Here is a 26,259-nt window from a genome sequence, read left to right on the forward strand (position 1 = left end):
GAGGTACCTCACAACATCTGCCCGGTGCACCACATTTCTCTTCTCACTGCAATTTCAGGAGCACTAAGGAGCAGCAATCCCAGTATCTAGAAGGAATGGGCAGAAAGCTTCTCTAATAGCTTTGACCAGACTTGTGATAAAAGCATTTGGGCATCCTGCACCCGTGTCCCAAACACGGGCCAAGAGACAGGGAGAGGGCAGTTGGGCAGAGGGGAGAACTTTAATGAAAAAGTAACTTTTCCAAAGGGATTTTTCAGAACATCCGAGACCTCAACATCCAAACTAGAAGCTGCTGGCAGCATCTGGACCCTGCGTTGTCTGTCACTGTGTCAAGCAATTCATCCCTTAAATACAGGAAAAAGGTAAATAAAACATTAATAAACAGAAAAAGAGAAATGCTTCCTGTGCAATTATTTCTTCCTTTTTTATTTGTTGAGGATGAAATAGAAAGTAACAGATCTCAGGAGAAGAAGAGCATTTGCAAATGGTTTTCAAGGAAATCTCTCTTTACACATAACAGTTTGATTGGTTGGATTTGTTTGAAAACAGCATGACAAAGCTATGACTAAAAGTGCAGCCAGTTCTAGGCAAGACAGAGCCCCTGGAGCTGCAGGGCAGAGCAGAAGTCGTGCACAGAAACAGAACGTGCATACAGACGGATGCACACTAAGAGATGAGCAGTTGTACACCCACAGATACATGCACACTCTTTATGCATTTAGGCTTTTCTTGGTCTCATCTTATGTTAATGAAGACCATCCACAGAGGCTTGATACACCACGTGTAAATTCACTGTAAGCATCCAGTGATCAACAGACTGCTTACTGTCACATACGAGTCCTTCCACTCAGCAAAAGTATTCTGCCTACATCTGTCATGTAGTTATTGATTAACATTTGGGCAACCACTGCCCAAACCTTCACACGTTTTCAGCATCCTGGCGTGCTCTGGCTGTGTTTTTACACCTCTGTCAAAAGGCAGCGTGTTGTAGTTGCAGCCGGAAGGCACACAGTCATATTCAGATAATCTCACTTGAACTTCCCAGTCCCGCCAAGACTGCCAATTAACTTCTAATGAGAGCTGCATATAATTTTATTTTCGTACAGACTGCACAGTATTTTCTCTTTCTTAAATCTTCATATTAAGTAGCACCCAGACGAAGACGCAGGCTGTCATATTTAAAAAATCAAACATGCAGATTTTTGTAAGACTACTCATTTCCAGGAAGCTACGAGGCACAGCAACCCCACCAGTGAGTAATGAGTTGTGGGTTAAGGTGGACGTACCTTGCTGTGAAGTCGTTGTACGATTCTCGACCCGTGCTGCCTGCCATAAAATTTTAATGCTGCCTCTGACATATTTATGAAATACCTCACCCAGTCCTTGCAGGATGACAAAAAGATTTACACCTGTAATTACTGCAAGCACATAGGTATTAGATATGCACTTTAAACTTTTGTACACAAAGGTATTTAACTTTAATACAACAAAGGTAGGTGGTGCCACAGAGCAACCATACTGGAACTGCATTAGGTGAGAATTATCTCCCAGTACAAAGTGGACAACAGCCCAACTCATCTGCACAGAACACAGAGCTGCAATAACTGATGACAAGAAAGTTGCCCTTCCCCTCCCATGGTTGACGTCTGCAGAGCTGTCTGCTCTTCCTAACCAGACACCAGAACTCAACATTTTGGGACTGTGGGTGGACACAAGAATAAAGCAAAGCAAGCCATGCTAATGATGTGTGGGCCCTTCACACCTCTGCTTAGGATTCTGAGCTAAAAATGAGATTCTTCTGAGTGCTGCCTGTTCTGTATACCTTGTGAGCCAACAAGGGAAGATACCCCACTGGACCTCTTGCTTGCAAACAGCGAAGGGCTTGTGGGTGATGTAAAAGTTGGAAATCATCTTAGGCATAGAAATAAATTATTAATAGAGTTTGTAATAGAATTTGTGATTCTTGGAGTAGTAAGGAGAGAAGCTAGCAAAACTACTGCCTTGGATTGACAGAGGGCAGACTGCAGCCTGTCCATAAGATGCTTAGGTGACAGAATATGTCCAAAGAAGGTCAATGAAGCTGCTGAAGAGTCTGGAGCACAAGTTTTATGAGGCTAAGAGATCTGGGGTTATATAGCCCAGAGAAAAAGAGGCTCAGGGGAGACGTTATCGTTCTCTCCAACTCCCTGAAAGGAGTTTGTAGCAAGGTGGCAGTCAGTCTCTTCTCCCAGGCAACAAGCAAGAGGACAAAAGGAGATGGCCTCAAGTTGTGACAGGGGAGTCTGAAGCTTGATATTTGGAAAAATTTCTTCTCTGAAGAAGGGTTATGAGGCTTTGGAATAGGCTGCCCAGGAAAGGTATTTAAAAGACATGTAGATAAGGTGCTTAGGGACATGAGTTAGTCGTACAGTTGGCAGTGCTGTTAATGGTTGGACATGATGATCTTGGAGTTCCTTTCCAAGCTAATGATTCTATGATTCTAATAAATTTTCCAAACTATGTAATTGAAATGTTACGTTGGGATCAGATGAAAATATTGCACTCCACTCTTCATTCTGGTGTTTGCCTTCCTTTTATAATTTCAGCCCTTGTAATAGCATGATATGTTGTTACTTCCAGGAATTACACAAGTAATTTAACTAATTGCATAAGTGGTTATAAGATTGCAAGCAGTAATAATATATCCATAACGTGGAAATTGGAGTTCTAACACCTGGAAATTAAGAATTTCAGTAGCTTGAAAGGTACTTTGCTGTTGACATGGAGGCAGTCTTTATTAATGTGAAAATACAGATGTGAACAAGGGTAGGAAGGTGCACTGCTCACAGAGCAGTCTTCCACACCAGTATGCTCTGAGACACAGAATCACAGAGTCATAGAATCACAGGGTTGGAAAGGACCTAAAGATCATCTAGTCCAACTGTCCTCCCATTACCATTGCCATCACAAGCTACTAAACCTCTTCTTGTAGCTCCCACATGAGACAACCCACTGCCGTTCTCCTGACCTCAGTTTCAGAGTATGCAGAGCAAACCAACGTTCAGGGGCCTGGGGCCAGGGCAGCACTTCAGATAACACTAGGTCACAGCCCCTTCAAAGCAAGGAAAGCCCTCCCATCTTACTCTAAACCTCCACAGGGATGAACACTCCCAGTTGAGCAGCTGGGAGCCAATATTTTGTAACCAAAGCCATGTCAGGGTGAAACCTGCAGCCTGCTTGGTCTGACCAGAAACAGTTGGAATAACAACCTGTGCCAAGCATAAGAACACACTAGGAAGTAAGTGTTGATGGGAACCTCATTACTTCCCATGCTGTGTTCCCAGGCAGGCTGATGCTCAAGGACATCATGGCCTGTGCCCTGACAGAAACCTGTGGCACATCCTGACTGCCCAGGGTAATATTCCATGGGAAGATGCTTCTTCTTGAGTGCTGGCATTATGTTTCTCTACTACAGTAAGTGCAAAGGATTGAACACTAAAGAGTCCTTTGTAGAATCTCTGCTACAAAGGAGGCTCATGTGAGGAAGAGAAGACATAGCAGCGTCTTTACCTTGGCACAGAGACCAGTTGTTGGCACAGCAAGCAGCCCTTCCCCTACCTGTACATTGCCACTGAGTCCACACATCTTCACTCTGCAGTAAAACATCTACATATTCCAGGGAGTTACTTTTCTACAGGAAAGCTGCTGTGGTGCAAAGTAACCTTTGCTGCTAATGCCTCCAACTCCAAAGATTGAGTGGATTTACTGTGAAGCAGATGCCAAATGGGATCAATTTTAGTAACAACCAGGGAGAATGCATTTAAATTTCACAGCTTTTTTTCCAGTCAGTGTAGAGACTGATCCACAGTTTACTGCAGCCGCAGCTGACAGACAACATGCAAACAATCAGCATCCAGTGCCACATCTTGTTCTAGAAATTGTTAATATTTTCCTTCTGGGGATGCCTTACTTCCCTATTTTGGTTCTCTCTCTTCTCCTGCACAGCAAGAGCTGAACGTGTCCTTGTGAGCAGGACATGCATGAGATGCTTCATCTAGCTTTCCCGACCTGCATCCCTCTGTGCACATACTTACAACTGCTTGGTACAGGCACACAGCACCTGTACAGTTTTCCAACACAAATACTACTTTATACAGTTCGACTGTCTCTGTTTTAAAAGACATCCTCAGGCAAAAGAGCTGAATGGATATGGGGTGCCTTTAGAGCTCCCTCTTTCATTCTGACTAATTTTAATTGCTTAAAATTTTTCCCCTGATTTGTTTTTCTTTCCACTACTTCATTCCTTAGTTTCTTTTCACACTGATATCACATCAATCATACTGCATTGTTATCTACTGTAATGTCTTGGCATTTGACTTGTTTTACTAATGTTTCAGTGTATCCAGAAACTTCTGGAAAAAGAACACTTAATTCTAAGGTATTTCAGTGTTTGGTCTAAATATCAGTTTGTGACCACATGAGTTTGCTGCAGAACAAATGTTCTATGTTCAGACAATCCTAACTGCCACTAAACTCCTTACTAGCAAACATCATGAAAAACTGAGCTTACAATCCACAAAAACAAGTCCAGCAAGTGGTAAAAACGCTGAGGTCAGAATTAACATTCTGCAGAAGAATTGCTGAAGACTCTTGCAGCTGCAAAGATAGGTGCTTAGGGACAGATCCTTGTCTCCAGCCTGCAATGGCATTCCTTTGACAACACAGACAGACTGGAAACAGAAAACGGCCCATTCACTGCAGAGTGACTTGGCAAGCGTTTTCTAAGACTGTGAAGTTGCAAGAGTGTCTGAACTCGCAAACTGAGCCCGGTCAGGTGCATCTTTTAGCATAAATAGAAACCTGGGCTTGGGAAAATGCGTGCAAAGCATACCACCGCCAGGGGCTGCTAAGAGCAGTCTATGGACATGCTCTGAAACTCCAAGTTGAAAAGAAACTGCATTCTGCAGAGCACAGACCAATTGCAGAGCTTGGATGTGACCAGAGTTTAGACTCTTCCTCCCTGCATGGTGCTGTTTGACTGCTGCCTTCATGGCAGCACACAGCTGACTTGGTGCACAGCGGAGTGCAGCCAGCATGGTGCAGGTATGCAGCAGCCATGTTGTGCTCCTTCTGCTCGTGGGTGCAATGGGCCATTAAATGTTTTCTCCTCTGCTTCCTTCTGAGATCCCAGCACTCTCTCACACTCAACCGTAGCGTGTCAGAAAACCTCCTGATTTGATACTACTGATTTGGTCTGCTCCTCCGCTGTCACCACCCATGTTATTGCTCCTATCACTCCCAGCACAGTTTGGCAGACACACCAGAGCAATTGTGGAGCAGACAATTTGCTGTTTGTAACTGCAGCGTATTTATAACCTCAAAGAGGTGAAGGCTCAGAAATGACACAGTGTTTTCCATACTCTCACATCTCTGATGCTCTGGTCTGAGGAACTCCGACACAAGCAGAGCTCAGCCCTGTAAGCACACGCAGTGTGTGTTCAGCTGGCGGCCCTTCCTGCACGCCTAGGTAGCAATGACTGCATTCGGGACAAGAGAACCTTCCCTGGATTTTTGGTGCCTTGGTTTGCTAATCCAAAACACAGCTTTCCAAAATCCGAAGCCTCCTGGCCTCCTAATTAATTCAGCTTTTTCGCAGTTACTTTCTGTTTTGTTTCCATCAACTGGTTATCAGCACTGACACAAAAACAAAGCCAACAGGAGGGGCCTGGAGGAGCACAGCACAGGAAGCCCAACTCACAGCCATACGGATGAGTGGATCCTGCTGGCATGCTGCTGTGCAGTCTCAATGGGAATGAGCTGACACCGTGTAAAGGCAAGCTCTGCTGCTCAGCCCTGCACTGATGCTACCTCCTGCAGCGCTCATGGAACTCATGGTCAACAGGCAACTGTTCCATCCACAGGCACCTCCTATTGGAAGTACTGGGACAGAGGCTCAGTTTTGTGCTCACAGTGCTCCGGGAACTCAAGCGTAGAATAGGAAGCAAGACAGGAAAACTCCTAATGACATTAAAAACAAACAACCAGCAGGGCTTTCTACACTTGGCATTGCTTCCACAGCCAGCTCCGCTGCCAGTAGATGGGCAAAGAGTCAAGCCCGTAGAACTGAATGAAACACCATCAGAAAGCAGCCTCTATTTTTAGGCTGCTGGCAGCGTCTCCTTGCGGGTGCATGAGCTCAGCTGCGCTGAGGCAAGAGATAAAAGCTGCATCTTTACTGCAAGGCTTATCCGGGGCAGCCGGAGCTCCTCCCGCAGCACTAAGGCGGCTCTCGGGGTGGAAGCACAGCCATCGCCGCCCGCAGGCACTGAGAACGCCTTTCCCCCGCCCTGGGCACAGCACGGCCGCTGACCGCCGCCTCGGGCGCTCCCCCTCCCGCTCGAAGCCCTGGAGCCGGAGCCCTGTCGCCCCTTCCCCCGGCGGGGTACGGATGGGGCACGGAGCGCCCGCAGCCCCGCGGCCGGCAGAGCGGAGCCGGCCGGGCTGTCACTCAGGAGGAGCCCCTCGGTGCTCCGTGTTGGGTCTTCCTTGGGGGGGGGGGGGGGGCTCTGTGTGAGCCGCTGCTGTCAGAGATTTCAGACGGAACGAGGCACCGAACGCGGGTCTGACAGCTCGCCGCCGAATTAGAGCTATTTGCATGCTAATTTTCACCGTGCTTAGCTCGCTGGCAGACCCGGAGCCAGAAGCAGCTTCTGCGTGTTTGGAACAATGCTTGACTGATCTAGCGGCGTTAACGAGCAAATTATGGTAATTTTGTTATTACAAATTCATAGAAATTTCCAAAGAGTGGAGCAATACAATATGTTTTTTTCTCCTCCTCCTCACTCCTAAATACGGAACCTTTTGTTTATACACACTTTGCTTTGCTTACTTATGTTTAGTTATGCATACTGTTTCACTTCAAAGGGAGGAGGCAGGAATTACAGCTGGAGCAAAGGGAAGCAGACTGAGCTGGATTCACCGTGCAGATACCTGGGTGCTGTTATCAGCAGTTCCCTGAAAGCCAAGGGCATGGGGAGGCTCGTGGGCCTTGCTCGGGATCTGGGCTGTAGGAAGGAAACCTGTTTGGGAGCAGAAGATGCAGAGGCTGTTGGCTTTTCCTTCTTAACCCTTCACCTTCTTGTCCTTGTCAGCATGGTTTTTCCATCAGTTGAGTGAAAAAAAAATTTATGTATGCTCCGTCCAAGTGCAGAAGATGCACATCTGAAAGACGAACAACAGAATGTTCCTCTACGCTCCTCTGGTCCTGGGAGCCCGTTACTCAGAATGTACGTGAGCAGTAGATAAGCATACATCATTTTCTTAACTGCTTCGTTATTAACAATAATAAATACGTACTAATCATTTGTCAGTTGATTTTCAGTCTGTTTCTGCACTGAGATCTCTGTGATGCTGCATCACTTGCTTCATCATATGTGATGAAACTTATGTAGAATTTGTTCTCTGACCACAGAACAGTGGGAAGACATCTGTGTGAAGCAGACCTAAACCTGGGAGAAGGCAGTAAGCTCACTTAAGTAGAAAAGACACCCTGCAACATCCCAAACATCAGTATTTCCTATTTCTTAGCAGCGGTCCTCTGGCTTTAAAGGCGGATGTTGTGAAGTGTTGTTGTGTTCTTCCAGGGTCATAAAGGTGTTTCAGGGGCATTCTGCATGATGGCTGCATTTGCACTGGGTGAGTGTACTCAGACTGAAGTGTGACTCTCCAGCTGGCAGCTTTGCATTGCCTACAAGGTTGCTACATCAAGCACTTAGAATCATACCATCATAGAATCATCACTTGCCTCAGCATCACACCTTCCACCTGCCTACAAGAGCACTGCCATGATTTCCCATGGCACCTCCATTCCCTGGTCAGGCTCTCTGCCTTGAGAGCATCCCCACAGATGAGTATACAAAATGAGCATCCCATAATGCACACATTTGCCTGAAGTCCACCAGAGCAACATCGGAGCATTGCTGAGCACCCTGGCCCCAGGAGCCCCAAACAGATGAGTGCCACAGAGGGCACTGCAGGGCACAGGGGGACGATGGAAATGAGCGCAGTATGATCCAGCCTACAGCAGAGCTGTGCAAAGCCAGGATACTGGCACAAAGTCAGTGATCATAATCAGCACAGGGACAAAAATCCTTGTTGAGATCTCAGTGTATGAAGCAAGCGAAGCAGATGGCAAACAGCTTCAGAAATCATCACCACGCTCTAAGGAGACAACTTGCTGCTCTCCACTCGACTAGAGGAATGCCAAGGTTCATTCCTTGTTTTCAGCTTGATTTTCCTTTCTGTTTTACTGGTGGCAGCAGCTCCACTGTTCCAGTAGGCAGCCAGTTCAGCTCATGCAGTCCATCAGGACAGTGCAGGGCTGTCCTCCGGCTCTGACACTGATGGCCTCTACCAAACCACACACAGTGACTTCTTCGTCAGACCCTGTTTGTCAGTGTGTTACCTCCCACCTCCCTTCCTGTCACATTTACTGCTTCACACCATCACATGAGTTTGTCATGGGCAGAGTCAGGACAAATAGCACGGATATACAATGATAGCTATGACCAAAAGGTTTCAGTCTGTAGGGAAGCCTGTCCCTGAAGGCTCAGTGCAGGAGCTGCTCGCTCATTCCTGTCTTTTGATCCCAGCCTCAACACAGCACCTGTGCTTCTGTTCCTTGTAAAAGATCGCTGTGTACCAAGCAGGTTGACAGAGGGCGTTTTCCCATCCAGGACTGGATGGGAGAAATAGACCAAGCAGAGAAGAGATACACAATCTGGCCTGTCTGCATTAATACCCACTAATCGCAAGGAAAAATTCTTCTAAAAACCATGTGTTGTTTTTTTCCTCCCGACACCATTTCTGCTTTGCTCATCAGGATGAGCCTCTTTTTTTTTTTTTTTTTTTTTTTTTTTTTGATGAAAAATTGTAAGTGGCACTATTGCTATTTTTATACTTTTCAAAGACCAGTTTTGAATGTCAGTGTTTTCAGGTCCCTTTAGTTGGGTAATTGCACATGGACTTCATATAAAGGAAATTCATTTGTTCAGGGTCACTGCATGGTTTTTCATTAAAAACAAATTACCGGTGCTCAGAAAGGACATCTGGGTTTCAAGAGTCCCATTAATGACTGTATTTTCAGCATCGCTATTCTGGATGCTGTACCCTTTCCTGTCAGCCTGTGCTGAAGGCCCCTGGAGGACGTTGTGAATGACAGCCCTGGGGAAGGCAGGGCACGGGAGAGGGCTCATCCCAAAGACAAGGAGAGAGGAAAGAGTGGAGAAGACACAGAGGGTAACGGGGTGTTATCTGAGCACTTTTGAAACCAAGGCCAGAAGAGCTACGGGCAAGCTTGAGCTGCTGAGCACAGAGCAGCCAGGCACGGGGTGCAGGCAGACAGGAGGTCTCGGTGGGTCCAGAAGCTGCACCTCAGGGGGCTGCAAGAGGGCACAATGGTCAAGGGTGGGAGAAGGATAGAGGGCAATTTCTGCAGGTCCTCATGGAGCCGTCGGTCTCTGTCCTGTGACAAGGCCACTGCCAGAAGCCTCCATCGAGATCCTGAAGGCCATCCACACCTCTGTTGTTTAACAGCAGCTCTGATCCAGAGCAGAGCTCTCACTCCCGTGTATCTGCATGGACTGCTAGCACTGGTTCTCAGACAGCCACTTTCTGCTACAGCTCTGATCATTATGCCAGAAAGAAGCTCAACAGTTCCTGATTCTGTGATGTGTTTTCAGCAGCGCTGTAACCAAAACACAGTGTCACATAATGATGGGGTAATTCTGCTGCACAAGACTGCAGCAGATCTCCTGGCCCTGCACACAACACAGTGAACAAAGAGCCAGACCAGGGTGCTCAGGACTGGAAAACCCACAAAGACAGAGACAAAACAGCTTCTCCAGGCATCTGAAGATATCCAGATGGGTGGAAGTTTGAAGCCTTCCCATGTATCCTATCTCCATCTGTTTCAGTCAACATGTATTGCCTTCCCTTGTGCCTCCTGTGCATGGATAAAGGTATTACATAGGATGGACTCCTGGGTGCATGTCACAGTGCTGTACTTGTATCCAGCGTGCAGGCAGAGCTTGGCACCAACCATCGCTCTCCAAGCTCAAGCATCCCACCAGTTGTCTTCCCATCCAGCTGCCCACCAGCAGCTCCATGCCATAGCATGCAACAGTGGCCATGCAGCAGGTGAAGAGGGGAGATGCTCCTGTGGGAGGGTCCTGCTGGTGGAGAGTCAGGACAGGCTGATAGTGGGGAGCCTTTCTTGTTCAGATGGAGAGCAGGGAGGTGGAAAGAACAGTGAGAAGAGAACAAGGAGCTGAATCCATGCATGCTTGGTGAAAACGCCAAGGGGCTCAGACACTTCCCTCACATTTCACACGCACCATGTGAGGCGGACACCACAGACATGAGGAAAGCACCAGCAGTGCAGTGAGGAACCAGTGAACTCACTGCAGCACAAGCAATGTCTGCAGGAGGCAGAACAGAGCCCTTTACATCTCACCATGGATCTGCTGCTCCCACACCTCTAACTACTTCGCTCTCACAAATACTTAATTATGAGCAGAAATTCGTGGCTTACAATTAAAAAACTTATTGAGGAAGCATATTTCTAGCAAGTGCTCTGAAAACTATGAGAAGGAAGCAGCAGGTCACAAAGTAAATCCCTGTGAAAAGGCAAAACAGATGCACACAGGCTTGGTCATGGCAACGTGTCTATATCAGAACTACCACGGATGTTCTGTGGCCCCAGCCCTGATCTGACAGCTGGCTTTGGATGCTCTCCCCAGCCAGGCAAATGACAAGAGGCAAAGAAGAACTGGGAAGATGTTTGGGATGCTAGTTAGCAAATTCTCACTTAAATGAGAAAGCAAACCTGAAGAAATTGCAGCTGACCTTCACACTAGCTGGAGCAGAAGGTTGTTATTAAAGGAACCAGTGAGAGGAACAGTGCAGTTATTCAATGTAACGGGTCACAGAGGCCTATGTGTAGTTAAAAATAAAATCTATTACCCAGGAAAACTGGCTCAGATGACTGTACATCACCGAACCCCCCCCTTGTGCTGAGCTCTGCCATGACCATCACTCTCACAGTTCTGTGTCCTGTTCCAGCAGGTGTGCCCAAACAGGTGGCAGCCATGGACACATCCATTCCCCGGCATCCGCCAAAAGGAAAAGGAAGAGTAAAGCCTCTGGGAGGTGACAGAGACTCGGAGCTGCATATTGGGTGTAAGTCCAAAAGAAGGCAACGGATTCCCACAAGGTTTCTAAAAGTCTCCAGATCACCACTCTCAGGTGCACATAAGCTGTCTGAAACTTCCCACGGGTAAGTTGGCAGCTGCAGATGCCAGATAAGGCCGACCTCCCCCTTGCCTTCCTTGTCCTCAGGTTTACCCTCAGTGGCAGAATGAGCCTCAAGAAAAGCAGGGGCTCAGGGCTCTGGTGAAGAGCCAGCACAGGAGAGCCCGAGCAAGAGCTGAGGGGACTGGCAGGATGGGACATCAGACACTGCTGAACCTGCTTCCCACTCGCTGCGCTACATCTCTAAGCTGTGTATGTAACAGCAGGCTCATGCACAGCACTCTCATTTGCCCATACATCTCCATGGCCTGCCTGACACACATGTGATTAACTGATCCTGGTGCTCCAAATGCTCAAAGTGTAACAGCCATGTTAAAAAGTTAATGGAAGTGCAGACCTTCAGCTGATCTAAGCAGCTGGCAATGCCTCTGAAGTAAGAACAGCCTCAATGAGGATGGAAAAGCTTACTAGTAACTTTGTGTGTCCTTGAGAAATAGCATGCAGCAAGGAGTCAAACCTTTCAGACCTGCATTCGGATCTTTACAAGAAATGAAGAACTTTCCAAAAATTATACTTGATGGGTAAAAATTATTTCAACTTAACCTCTGACCTAGCTTCCATAACCAGCACAAGTAAAATGGCTGTTTCTTTTTCTTAATTTTTCAGTGATCGGCTGGAACACATATTACAGATTATAATCAGTTTGGGACAAAAATACGAATCCCAAAATAGCCAGGACAATAAATAATTACCATTGACTACCACTTGCTTACTGAGAGCTGTTTTCCAAACCACCATCTCCTGAAGCCATGTGACTACATATGAAATTCCACTGTGGGAGATTTTCTTCAATAACTGTCGGACCTTGCTGACTCCAAAGTGACAATCTCAGAGGACCTTAAAGGCTTGGAAAGCAACAAGTAGGGGAAAGAAAGAGAATCTCCGAGTACCCATTCATTTTCAAACCATACGATATTGAGACAGGAGAGGTTTAGGTTGGATTTTAGGAGAAAGTTTTTCCCCCAGAGGGTGGTGAGGCACTGGCACAGGCTGCCCAAGGAGGCTGTGGATGCCCCATCCCTGCAGGCATTCAAGGCCAGGCTGGATGTGGCTCTGGGCAGCCTGGGCTGCTGGTTGGTGACCTGCACACAGCAGGGGGGTTGAAATGAATGAGCATTGTGCTCCTTTTCAACCCAGGCCATTCTATGATTAGGGTCCAGATTCATGAATTTTAACATGTAAGTTTAGGGCTTAGAATACTTCTTTCCCTTGTAGACAGCAATGTCTGTCATGCCCAAATCAAAGACAGCAGGGCCTGGGGATATTGTTTATTTCAAGCTGAAATGAGAACACTGATTTCCAGCAGCACTAGGCCCCCTGTGCTCAGACAGGAGCAAGCCCATGCAGACTCCCTAGCACCAGGCATTCACCTGCTGCTTGCTGCCAGCGCCCAAATGTCACCATCCTGCTCAGAGCTGTGTGCGCATGCTCAGCCAGTACCAAGTGAGCACTGCACTGTGTGACACAGACACGAGCCAAGCTCTGCCAGACCCTGAGCACTCAGCTCCCACCGACACAGTGGGACACCTCTGCAGTGCCGCCTCTCCACCCCCCTTCATTTTGCAGACTCACCAGGCACCATTCCTGTCAGCGCAGGGGCAGAATAGCTGCCCTGTCCAGCAGGGGGGACGTGCGGAGGGTATCCTGGGAGGGTTGTGCTTGCCAGCTCGCGACCTGAGGAATCAAACCAACAAATCACCACGTGAGCATCACCGCTGGCAGACATGCTCCTACAGCTTCCTGACTGCTGCAAAGACCTGTTTGTCACAACAGCTCCGCAAGCGTCAGCAAGCAGCTGCTAGCTTGTTTGGAGAGAGGAGAAACAGTTCTGCTTACTCTACCGGCTGCCATCATGCTGTGGCAAAGTGAGGGCTTGTGAGGGGAAGAACAGATTCCTGCGGGGAGATGAAGCCCTGTTTTGAACTCCAACTGCTCTCCTTTTGCTCCCAAGTTTCTCCAAAGTTCAGCTTTGTAAAGTCAAAGTTTGTCAAATAATGCTTATTTTAACAGCACTTCTCCAGGAAACTCTCCAGAAAATTACACTGTATGAGCTGATGGATTGCAGAGATCTAAATGTGATAAAAGCATTATTTCCATCTTCAGTGAAAGTCATTTAGGGAAACACACACACACACACACACACACTGGGACATGAATTAATTTCCAAAACACAGCTGATGTTCCAGCAAAAGAGCAGGCAGTTCACAGCCTGATGCAGTACTCCTCACTGATGCTAGGGAAACCTTCTGTCATTAGGGTCCGCACACAACGCTGCAGAAAGCAGCTATGGGCTGTCCCCCACCTCACCATACCTCTCATCCAGAGTGCTGAGGTGCCCTCGCTTCAAACCCAGCTCCAGGCAAAGCTCCACACAGCCCTTGGGCCCATAGCTGTAGACATTTCCCCAAAGGCACAGAGGAAGCAATGGCTGCACCCTGCCAAGACGGCATCTCCCTCAGTGCAGATCATCTCCAGGCAGGGGAGGAAAAAGGGACCCTGTTCTGTGTGCCACCTGCAGCAGGGGTTTGTCCCCCGTCCCCTGGCTCAAATGTCATCTGGATGCTACTGAGCCCACACCATGGAGGAGATCATTCAGGCTGCACTTGCTTCAGTTTCACAGGCTGCCCATAGAGGCTGTGGAGTGTCCTCCTCTGAGATGTTCAAGACCCACCTGCAACCACTGCTACAGTGCTGGCTGGAGACACAACCAGCTTTTCTTTTTTTTTCCTCAAATGGAAAGTGAGACTGAGGGGCAAGAGCAGCATAATGGACTCTGTATGCTTGGCCTAAACCAGGTCACTGATTAGCTGACAAACACTTGGTTACATTCTGCAGATAACTAACTAACTGCTTCTGATCCTCTCAGCAAGGGAGAGAGTCCTGAAGGCCATGAAATTATTCCATCCACAATATCCCTGAGGGTGAATATTCAGAGCAGCGTGCTGCACTCTGGGGTCCACCTCCTCACTGGGCTCCTTCATGCCACTGGGGAGTACCCTGAAGTCTGTCTGCAATGTGGACTCCAACCCATCACATGCCAGGGATTCATTTGCTCCCCCAGCCTTTCCACAAAGGCAAAATTCAACCAAACACTGTTCGAGCAGGTGACAACTCAGCCCACAGCATGGGAGTTGGAACTCGATGTTCTTTAAGGTCCCTTCCAACCCAACCCATTCTATAATTCTGCAATTCCATGATTCCCAGGTCCCAAGCAAGCTCTTTCTCATCTGTGTATAATTTTTGCCTTTGTCACAGACACTTAGGATAAGGGAGGGGAAGGGAGGGGAAGTTGAGGAGACACAGCTGAGAGGATGGGATGCTTTCACATGAGTGTGGATGGCGCTAGTGTCAAACAGCACACCACTTTCCTACAGTGTCCTATTTCCACAAACCAGACAGCCAACTGTCATCACCCACCAGAACTGCAAGTCAACCAGGAACCAGTTCAAAGAATGCTGACTGGCATAGGACAAAAACAGTAGTCAACCCAGAAGTAATGTTTGAACAGAAAAGCATGAATACAGAATTATCTGCACTCCACAGCCCTTGTCAGAGTGCCATACAGACAAAGAATCCCCCTCTGAAAATGCAAAGGTGCAGGAAGATGTGGACTAGAAGAGGACCACATCTGGAGGTGATCCTGGCTGTTCCATCTCCTCGATAGAGAAAAAAATCCACCACTTCCTTAGCAGGTTGTCACAAGTCTGATGGATTAAAGTGCTGCAGCACGCCAAGTAATGTGACATTTAGAAGACGTTTCCCAACAAAGTATCCTGCAACAAGGAACACGCTGGTCTAATCCAGTCAGTAAACGTGTCCATCTTGAGCTTGCTACAGGGATGAAACGCTGTACATCATTTTGAGGCTTATTCCTGCTGGAATTCATTCTACATTCCTCCAGAAAGTAAAATATAATGATGCTAAATAACAACAATATCAACTGGCGCAGTGGGACCAGGGGCTGCAGATGTGTGTCAAAGTGCTTGGCCCTGCACACAGCAGATACGCAATGAATGTCCGTCCTTCCATTCACTGCGAGCTGACGGCGTGCTGGCACTGACAGCAAATTATCATTTCCCAGAAAAAGTGCAAATAAGTAATTTTCTTCCATAAAAGAAATTATTTTGCAACCAGCAGCGGGAGAAGTCAGCAACACCCTCCCCAAGCAGCATGGCCAGCAGCATGGTCAGGTCATGGACATGGGCAGGTCTGCACCCCTGCACAAGATAACGGCCTGGCAGCGTGCGGTGGAAACTGCCTCCCTCATCCCCAAACCACAGTGGGAGGAAGAATGAGGGAGGGGTTCAGAAACATTCTTCATTTTACTTACCTTCTGTTAAAGAAAAGAGGTGAAGAGCATTTCCAACTGTGTCTTTGTACACTGCTGTGTGTAAATGTGAGTCCAATTAACTTCACACTTAACTACTAATGAAATTATCTCATTTTGCTATCAGCTCAAGTCTCATCCATGGCAGTAATTAACCACTGGGGGTTGTCACTCCTAGACACATGACACAAGGACTTCCCCAAGCTCAGGTACTTCAAACCCTTGCAGAATTCATTACCCTGACAGTGTGAAAACCCTTCACTTTCAATACCACAGGGCACCAACATGTTTTTTTTCCCCTTTATCTAACTGATTGCCAGTAACAGTATGAAAGAAATGAATGCACTGGAGAGGTAATTAATTACTGCAAAGGACGCATTAGAAAATGCAGAGGGTTCAGGTGTTGGGGGTTAGCTCAGGAGCCCTTTTGCCAATGCAATAGAACAGACTCTCTGCAATAGAGGACTTGTAATGTTTCTTCCTGAGAAGACCCAGCGGTTGTCCATGCATCATCTCCCACCCACTTTTCATGTTTGCAGCAGACTGAGGTTGCCATCAGCCTAGGAATACAAAGACAGGGCAGTGCACTGGGTGCACAGTAACAGTACGGTCCCACTCCTCCAGATACAGGTTCAAGCAGAGAATAGATAACCAGTACAGTAAGAACCAGCTTTTCCATTTTGGCGAATCCTTCACACACACGCTTGTGCCAAGACCTGCTCACACAGGAAGGGCTCTGAAATGGGCACCCGAGGCAGGGCACACCTCACATCCTGCCCAGCACAGCAGTGCTTCTCCACTGGAAGCCAGAAGCAGGCAGGGTCCCAAGCAGGCAGGACACACACGGAGCACAGAAGCCAAACTCATTACCAAAACTGACTTGTCTGAAAAATCTCCTTCCTCTACGACAAGTTCTTCCTTTGCCAAGTGCAGATTTTGATACTACCACCCTTGTTGTTCCAGTCATTATTGTAAGGAAAACTTTTGACTGACTTCACAACGCTGATAGCAGGAAGAAGACCTCAAGAGACTCAGAGAACCAGAAGTGTTTCTGTTGGAACAGACCTGCAAGGACCACTGGCCCAACCACTGGGATGCATGTTGCACTGGCAACAGTGGCATCAGGAGCAGAGCAGCACCTCAACTGGAGATGAGCTCCTCTTGAAAAAAGAATCCAGTGTGATTGCATACGACGTACTGTTCTGCACTGCACCTCTGTTGTTACCATGTCCCAGCCTGGTTACAGCCATAACAAAGGAGGAAGGAATTAATCCACTCTTGTCTTTTCCCACAGGTGCAATGAAATTATAAAAGCCAGCTATCAGCAGTGATTATTAAGAACTCGGTGTACCTGTCACCTACACAGCTGACTTCCAAAGTCTGGAGGAGACTAAAGCTGGGGCAGCAGCTTTGGACCTTCCTCCCCATCCCACGTCCCCAGCCTCTGCCTTACAATCGCCTCTACCATGCTGAATGCAGAGCAGGCCTGCTCCATCCAGAAATAGCAAGAGCACGCACCATCCTTTGCTCCATCCTAATTGTGCTTCAGGTTTTGCACCCCAGCAGTGCCCACAGTCTGCATGCGATCGTATCCAGATTCCTGGTTACTCCAGGAAAGGATATGGCCCCGGCACAAGACGTGGGCAAGCTGGAGCACAGCTGTTAATGAATAACTTCCCTCCTGTGTTCATCGAGCTTTATTTGCAGACATCAAAACCACTGCAGCATGCTTACTGCTATGAGTTACCACTCCTGCACCTAATTAGAGGCAGATAAAACAGTGGTAACACACAGATCACCTGTAATGATTTTGCTGACTCGATTATTCTTCTGACAATTATCTCTGGCTGCCAAAACCTCACAGGAATGTCAAAGTCTACTTCCTACAAAGCAGGTAATGTCACAGGTGTGACCATGAAATCAATAATGAGGCATAGCTCTTGCAGAGGGCATCCAGGTCAGATGGAACAGCCCTTAAATTAAACATTGATAAGCAGAACACAATTATCCATCATGTTTAAGTGCCTGTGTGAAATTAGCAGCCAGGGAAAGGGAGCAGTGGGCAAAAAGATTAGTTGAGGAGGTGTTGAAATCACACCGTCCACTGTGACTGTGGCTGTGAGGCTTTGTGATAGCATTACTGTCATCTGCTATCAAAGCCATAAAAATCAAATTAAGCACACTGCTCTGAAACAGGGCTTGTGGGTTTATTTTATTTCTCACCTGCAAGGAAGCCACAGATGTTTGTCTATTGGAGTTCAGATTTACCCTTCCTAGCAGGTATCTCTGCTGCTCAGCACTGTCACAGACCTTGATATGTGGGGAAAACATGCTCTGATCAGTGCAGAACAAACAGGCACGATAGTTATGGACAAGCTTATTGCTTCCTCACAGCCTAAGGGTGCCAACACGTGCACCTGACCACTGCCATCACAGAAGGGGAAGGAAAGGGAAGGATGGGACATGTTCAAGATGGAATTGTCTTCGCTATGTAAAACGTAAGCGGCTGGGAGTAGATAGAAAAAGTGGTTCAGATCAAAACAAGGAGTGCATACTGCTCTGGACTACTTGTATTTTGCTTCACCACCTGCTTCTACCTGAACTCCCACTCAGCTCTCAGAAGACACGTGGGACACCAATGCAGGGCTTAGTCTCTCCACCAGTGTAGAGGAAATGCATCTCCACAGCTTTGGAAATGGTGGCAGGCAGCTCACCCAGGCCTCCAGCCCCTCACCAGGGGCAGGACAGGACCTGGTGGGCTGCTGGTGGGCATTGGTGCCCTTGCTCACCTGGAGGATGCCAGCGCCTGGGCAGAAATTGCTGGCCCTTTGTCAAAGGAGCTCCTCAGCATACTGCAAAGCAAAGGCATTGTACCAGGCAGCCAGTATCTACCGCCAGAACTGATGGAGATGGAAAAACAAGTCCTGGAGCTGAGAATTGGTGGCAAAGATGGGACAGACATTTCCATGAACGCTGCCTGCGACAGGCACAGCTCTCTGCATTTTCTGTTGCAAACAACAGGTAGGAATTAATGAAGCCATGTGAGACAAGGCATGGCTTGTTTCTGACTGTGTGGCTCCCACTGCTTTAGAAGGAAAACTGACAAGGAAGCGCAACCCGCAGGCATGTGCGCATCGTAAATCCGTAGGTGGGACCGACCCACAAACATGCTTCCCCCCATCCATAGCACTGCTGCCAATTATACAGACCTGCAGTTCTCCTGCTTCAAAAGGGATTCGCTGTAGTGAAGTGCTCTGCCTGGCCTTCTGTGTTAGTTTGGAATGACATCGAGTGTTACATTCAAAGGCAAAAAAAACCATGTGTCTGCTTATCTAAGAGAGCAGTTAGCCTCCTCCTGTCAAAAAGACATGTAAAACGGCAGGAGAAAAGAAAAAAAACACACAAAGGAAAAAAAATGCAGAGGCTTATCACTGCCTCAGAGTCTAAGGCCTCTGAAATACCATTTCTTAAAAGTATCGTTCATTTTGCATGGTAATTTGCAAGAAAAACAATTCCACGCAGTTCAGAACTTCAGAAAATGTAGAAGAAACCAAAGCAACAGCAACAACTCCTCCTAAGTGTCAGTGTGAACTGCTCTGCACTCCACCTCCCCTTCCACCCTCAGTCAGAGCGGCCCTCACACACCTCACAGACACTGCCAAATTAGCCGTGGTTTTTCTTTCGTCCCATTATTTCTAAAATGCACTCCAGCCAGCGTGCTGCATGCAATGAATGAAAGAACTAGGAGAATTAAGCCACGCAATGAAACAGCCTTCTGACGAATAAAGCTATGGAAATTTTAGGCTCCATTTACTTCTCAATCTAATTTTGCCCTCCAATGCACATTATGTCTGAAATGGGATCTCATGTGGTTTGATCAGTGATCTTAATGCATGCAGAAGCAACATATTCCCTTTATTGTTGTTTTCTCTCTGCAACACAGCAGCGCTTCTAAATAAGAATAGCATAGCCAGGCTCCACAAGGCCCACCTCCACAGCCATCCCTGTGCTGCTGGAGCACTGCAAGGCAACCACGAGTTTCACAGCAAGGAGACATGTGCTGCACGGGCTCCCAGCTCCTGCTGACAGATTCAGAACTGGCAGTTCACAACACTGCAAAAGCCACGACAGCAGCCAACCTATTACAAGAAGTTCAATTAGGATATTCTTTATTTTGTTCCTATTCTAGTGTTTGATGTTTTATGCATACTCAGAAGGTATCTTCTAGATTCTCTTTGGGGAAAAAAAAAGAAAGAAAAAAAAAAAAAAGAGGCTGCTCTTGCAGCTCGGAAGGCAAATGGTACCTGGGCTGCATCAGCAGAGGAGTGCCCAGCAGGGACAGGGAGGTGATCGTCCCCCTCTACTCTGCTCTTGTGAGGCCCCACCTGCAGTATTGTGTCCAGGGCTGGGGCTCCTAAGATAGGAAAGGTTGGAGCTGTTGGAGAGGGTCCAGAGGAGCCACAAAGATGATCAGGGGCTGCAGCACCTCCACTACGAAGACAGGCTGAGGGAGCTGGGCTTGTTCAGCATGGAGAAAAGAAGGCTGTGGGGTGACCTCACGGCAGCCTTTCAGTAATTAAAACAGGATGATAAACAGGAGGGGAATCAACTTTTTACAAGGGTAGACAGCGATAGGTCAAGGGGGAACTGTTCTAAGTTCAAGGAGGGAAGGTTTACATTGGATGTCAGGGGGAAGCTCTTTACAGAGAGAGTGGTGAGGTGCTGGAACAGCTGCCCAGAGAGGCTGTGATGCCCCGTCCATCCCTGGAGGTGTTCAAGGCCAGGTTGGATGGGGCCCTGGGCAGCCTGGGCTGGTATGAAATGTGGAGGTTGGTGGCCCTGCATGTGCCAGGGGGTTGGAACTTGATGATCCCTGGGGTTCCTTCCAACTCAAGCCATTTTATGATTCTACGATGGGGCTCTAGGCAATTTGATCCGGTGGCAAGCAACCAGCCCACAGCAGGGGATGGAACAGGGGGGGTTTAAGTTCCCTTCCAACTCAACCTTTCTGTGATTCCATGAATGCAGAGGGCTTTGGGGAGCAGTAAGAGCAGAACAGAGGAGATGGAATACTTTGCAAACCTGCCTTGGCACAGGTCTTGCCAGCTCCAAGCTGGGCTCTCAGCACTCTTCACAGACACCAGGACCAAGGGCAGAGTACATATCAGTTCACTGTACAGCCTCTGAAGGCTGGGGCATTTTCAGTCAGGCACCAGGCACTCTTCAGCCAGAGGTACCTCCTGGCAGAAGGCTGCAGTACTGAGAAACAACAGCAGTCCTTCCAGCAAACATGACACAGGCAGAGAAGAATGCACAGCGCACAACCAGAGTCAGAAACAAGAACAGAGAGAGTATACAGGCAGTCAGTTACCCTGCTTGCTGATTAAGCACAGAGGAAAACAAATATGACATCTTCCCCGAGGTTGCAGAGTTGTGATAACCCACACCAAATATTCTCCATCTCATAAGAATCACTTCAAGATCTGCATCTGAAATTAATCTGAAATCAAGACATTTCCAGTCATTGCTAATCATAGAATCACCAGGGTTAGAGAAGATGTCCAAGATCATCTAATCCAACCTCCCACCTATCCACCACCATAACATGTCCCTTAGTACAACATCTGAACATTTCTCCAGAGTTAGTAGCAACTTCCTGCACCTCACAGAAAACATATTTACTCTAAATTTTAAATAACTAATGATAATCACATTTCAAACTGGCAACCAAGTATGAAATTCCTAATGCTTCAATAAGGATGTTTTTATCCTGGAGTAAGAGAAAAAACTGGGGGTGGGTTGGTGGTTGGACTTGACAGTGTCAGAGGTGTTTTCCAATCTTGATTCTATCCACTGAAGTGCCATCTGCTCATACCACTGAGGCAGAGGTTCATGCTCTGAACCAAGCAGGAAACACAGACAAGGAACCAGCAGCTAACACGCTTTGTGTTCTTCAGCACACACAGACACTTCCCATTATCCTTCACCAACAACTGGGAATGAAAAAGCTTTGCATATTGTCTGGAGGATCAGGCATAAGAGGCAGCAGCGTGTTGCTCCTGCCTGGCTTATTTTGCTTATATTTGACAAGAACTACAGGTGTGCTGTGTCAGTTAGGAGGATGACACCAGCATCACTGAAATGCAGTTTGAAAACTGCAGCAACACGTCTTTCTGAGGGCTATTTGCACATTTAAAACAGCTGGTGGAACTTTGATTTCAGGTCACGATGACAAAGTCCTTTCCTGCCATGTGCATTCGGGGATGAGACCAGCCTCCCCAAGGCAGGAGGGCTCTGAGCCCTCCCACATCTGGGAGACACTCAGTGTATTGCCACAACCCTCAGCTACCACCATCACTGTGTGAGCTCCTCTGGTTTGAATTTCCCCTCACACAGTTGAGGAAGGTGAGCAAGCAGCTGTGAGGGGAAGAAGCTGGGAAATGAAAGGAGGTTGGAGACAGGGAGGAGGTGGGCAGATGAGGTCCCTGGTTCGTGGTGCCAGTCAGTGGGCTGGGATTTATAACTGTATTAAATGGCATGACAGTCAGCCACGATAAATCAGTTCCCCTTCTTCCCAAATCACAGACAATAAAAGCTTCGGCAGTGAAAGTCATTCATCATCATAAAGACTTGAGACATTTCTGCCATCAATTTCACTCACATCCTTAATACTCTGAAGGGAAGTTGGTGGACTTTCAGGGAAAAAAAGGCAGGGAGAGAAGAAAGGGAAAAATAATTAGAAGAAAACACGAAGAAAGATTGAACAGGAATAATTACAAAGGTCAAAGAGAGGAGACCCTTCAGGAAAGCTATTTGGATGATGGGGAGCAGAGCTGCCATGCTCTCCACAGGGCACATGGGATACTGAACAAAGCCATGGGGCCTCCTCACAGCCCCTGGGGTTCACACAGGGAAAGGAGGGAGTTAGTAAGCTTGAGAGGGTGCTCAGAGCTGGGACCTCGCTGTCCCATGTGCAGAGACAAACCGCCAGCATTCCTCTCGCTGAGCACCCAGTCCCGTGGCTGGGCAAGCAGATGGTGATTGCTCCCTGCAGCTTCACCACAGCATGCAGCCAGCAGGAACAGATCTGTCACAGCACAGACAGGCATCAAGGGACTGACTGTCCCCAGAGAAAGAGGGAACAAGGAGAGGCTGTATCCTGGAGAAGTGACCAAATACCTCCCCATCCTCCAGTTCTGCCTTCCTGCACACTGTCAATGAATGGGTCCCCCTGCCTATAACAGCTTCATAAGTGTTAACGTGCCACATATGGATGCACCCAGGAGGCTTACGCACAAACACAATAAGCCATTCCTGCAGCACCATCCCCACCTCCAGAGGAACAGTTGGAAGCAGGAAAGAGGGATGCTGCACAGCCCTGCCAGAGGTCTGCAGCCACCAGGAGCACCTGGCAGAGGGCACAACCAGCTCAGGGGAGCTTAGGGCAGAGAAGGCCGTTAGATGACTGGTTAAACGTTGGAAAGGGTTGCTCAGGCAGGTGGTGGAGTCACTCTACCTGAAGGTATTCAAGAACGTACAAATCTGACACTGAGGGACATGGTTGAGTGGTCATGGTGGGGGTGGACTGGTGGTTGGACTTGATGAGCTCAGAAGTCTTTTCCAGACTTAATGATTCTGTGACTGCCTGTATCAGGCACCTACCAGAAGAAAGCAAGGACATAAGCATACAGTTTGTAAACCCTTAAGTGACATAACACCACATAATTCACTTTGCATTACTGCAAGGGGGCAAGCAAGTCATCTGCATTTCAGCTGCCACAAAAAGCTCCACTGTGTTGGCAAGGTTCTGCAGCTGGGCGTGCTGCTGCAGATAGGCTAAAGGGTTAATTTGAAATGACACAGATACGAGGAACTCAGTGTGGGCAGGGAAGGGCAGAGAGGGCACAGTGCAATTGTCCCCACTCAGGAGCATGGCCAACTCCTCAGCCACCAATGTTGGAGCAAACTGAAGTTCTGCATGATTCTACATCATGTCTGAAGGCACTGACGGGTCCACATCACTGCTGCTTCAGAACCAAAGCAGTCTTCCACAGCACAAAGAATGTAACAGGGCCATAAAGGTGATCAGAGGCTGAAGCATCTCCCTACAAGAACAGGCTGAGAGAGCTGGGGCTTTCCAGCCAGAAGAGACCTTGTTGTGGTCTTCCAGTACCTGAAGAGACCTACAGGAAAGCTGGGGAGGGACTTTTTATGAGGGCATGTCACAACAGGAGAAGGGGAAATGGCTTTAAACTGGAAGAGGGTAGATTTAGACTAGGTATTAGGAAGAAATTCTTTACTGTGAGGGTGGTGAGACACTGGCACAAGTTGTGCAGAGATGCTGTGGATGTCCCCTACATGGAGGCATTCAAGGCCAGGCTGGATGGAGCTGTGAACAACCTGGTCTAGAGGTAGGTGTCCCTGCCTACAGCAGGGCGTTGGAACTAATAATCTTAAGGGTCCCTTCCAACCCAAACCATTCTGTGATTCTAAGACACCCGGGCAGTTCTGAATACCCAGAACTCTCATTGCCCCTCAGAAGCTGGCTGAAGACAGTGGCAAAACTATGGGTGAGTGCATGGATGGGGTATGCAGCCATAAAGCCATAAACGCAGTTTGTACCTGATTTCACAGAGTTGTTTTCATGCACAGTTGGTTTTTGTTGTTGTTGTTTCCAGAGCTTTTGAGAGTGAAGCAAAAGAGAGCTTAAGTTATTCAGTGTGTTTAAGGAACAAGCCCCAGCCTCGTTGCAATTGGGAGCCAGCACAAGGGCATTGGTGCCTTGTCTTAATCTTTCCACCATGGCTGTTCCATTTAAAGCTGTATTTACTAAACACACCACAGTGGTACTGGGGGGGAGGGAGAAACAGATTTAATTAATTAGAGATGCAAAATCCATAAGCTAAAACTGCTATGTAAATGCAACTTGTTATTATACGTGCTTTGTGCCGAAACCTGTCTACTAGAGTTAAATTCAGCACTGAAATCCACAGCAAAATCCCCAGTGGAGTCGGGCTATACACTGTCAAAAGAGCCCATTAACAGCCCAGGTCTGTGCAGGGTGCAAGTGGCCTTCTTTGCTTTCTGAAATGTGCTTGTTCCTTTTTAACAGCAAGATAAGAACTGATCAAAACGGGAAGACAAAAAAAATGACAGTGCTTCAGTTAGACTCTGTCCTGACATTAAAAATGGCACTTTTGTTTTTCATATTGCCTCCCTCTCCACAACAGTGTATGGAGCCTTTTTTCAAGTTTTCAACATGACAGTCAGGAGTGACGGATAGATTATTGGAAAATGCATCTGCACTTTTATCTAGTAAGTGTAGAGACCGAATTGTAAATCTAGCATTATGCTGCACTAGAAACCAGCCAACTACCAACACTAATTTGCACTTCAGAACAGAAACTAAAGTATAACTTGGTGATAATGGTTAAGCACCAACCAACGCTTCCATGTAGAGACTGGTTATGTCAGCAAAGCTTAATGGCCTCAGAAGAAGACACTTAACTGTTACTACAGTTGGGCTACAAAAAAAATTAACAAAGCCGTTTTCTGGAAGAAAAAACAGTATCCACAAGACAAAGCCTCTTCTTTAAGTTGTCCGAATCTGTCTTGTTTGTTTTTGTTTAAGCGCTAAAAGGAAGAAGAAATTGTGAAAATGGCATATTATTATTAGAGAGCTGGGACACCAAGGTTCACTTTGAAACTGCAAATTTCATTTGAAGATTGCAGAAACTGCAAAAAACATTTGAAGATTGCAAGTATCTTTTTATTTGAAATCAAAATAATCGGAATTCTTCCATTCAGCTAATGAAAGCACTGCTTTCAAGCTGCTAGTTATCAGTGTTTCAGCAAATATAGGTAACAACTCCCTGCAGAACTTGCATGATATTCTGCTTCTCCACAGGGCAGATACTCCCAGCTCACGTAGCTCTAGTTTAAGCTAAGTGCTTTCTGTTCACACAGTCACAGGAACAAAGCATTTACCCTGATCTCTAGCTCTAGGCACAAAAGAATTCTTACATAAATCAAACAAGGCTTGGGCCGAAAGAGAAATAGCCCTTTCTCAGCTCCATCGAGCACCAGATCCAGGGAGTACATCCATGTGGAAGAAGGAGCACTATTTATTAGTTAAACTTCTCGTCATTCTTGCCAAATGGAAAACAGAATGTAGTTTGGAAAAGAGGCAGTGATTTGGTTTTGGTGTGCGATGAGTATTTAGAAGACACAGCAAAGTAAGGCTGTGTATTATTTGGGTTATCTCTCTACAGTGATTAAAAACTGTACCCATATCACCACAGCTTTGCAGCTTCTCGCTAAGATGAAACTCTTGATTTGTTGTACTTCTAAGATATCTAATTTAGATGGCAATAGTGGGCCAGACTACAAGCCCTTTAGAAAGCCCCCTCTTCTCCTGACAGTCTCCCAGTCATCCCCACATGGACACTGACTTTAAGGCATTCATCTGAGCAATTGCCTCACGTTAGGAATCCCAGGGAACTCCTTTGAGAAACTAGTATCCTTGCTGACTGCACAAAGAGCCAAGTATGAGATAAAACGACACCACAAAAAAGCAAAACATT

At 47.3% G+C, this 26,259-nt stretch overlaps 2 protein-coding genes across 3 annotated transcripts in view; one reads left to right on the top strand and one right to left on the bottom strand.

Moving 5' to 3' along the window:
• PAX5 (paired box 5) overlaps nucleotides 1-26,259 on the bottom strand; it is a 114,680-nt gene that overhangs the window by 16,316 nt on the left and 72,105 nt on the right. For both annotated transcript variants that reach the window (XM_052701470.1, XM_052701471.1), the window contains exon 8: nucleotides 12,922-13,023. In XM_052701470.1, the coding sequence (XP_052557430.1) occupies nucleotides 12,922-13,023 (102 nt within the window). The remainder of the gene's footprint in view (nucleotides 1-12,921; nucleotides 13,024-26,259) is intronic.
• The window catches only part of SLC25A51 (solute carrier family 25 member 51), a 292,109-nt gene continuing 278,175 nt past the window's right edge, over nucleotides 12,326-26,259 (top strand). The window contains exon 1 of the mRNA XM_052701483.1: nucleotides 12,326-12,431. The gene's annotated coding sequence lies outside the window, so the exon portion shown is untranslated. The remainder of the gene's footprint in view (nucleotides 12,432-26,259) is intronic.

Source organism: Tympanuchus pallidicinctus, unplaced genomic scaffold, assembly GCF_026119805.1.
Source record: "Tympanuchus pallidicinctus isolate F22 unplaced genomic scaffold, pur_lepc_1.0 scaffold4, whole genome shotgun sequence".
Taxonomy (NCBI): Eukaryota; Metazoa; Chordata; class Aves; order Galliformes; family Phasianidae; genus Tympanuchus; species Tympanuchus pallidicinctus.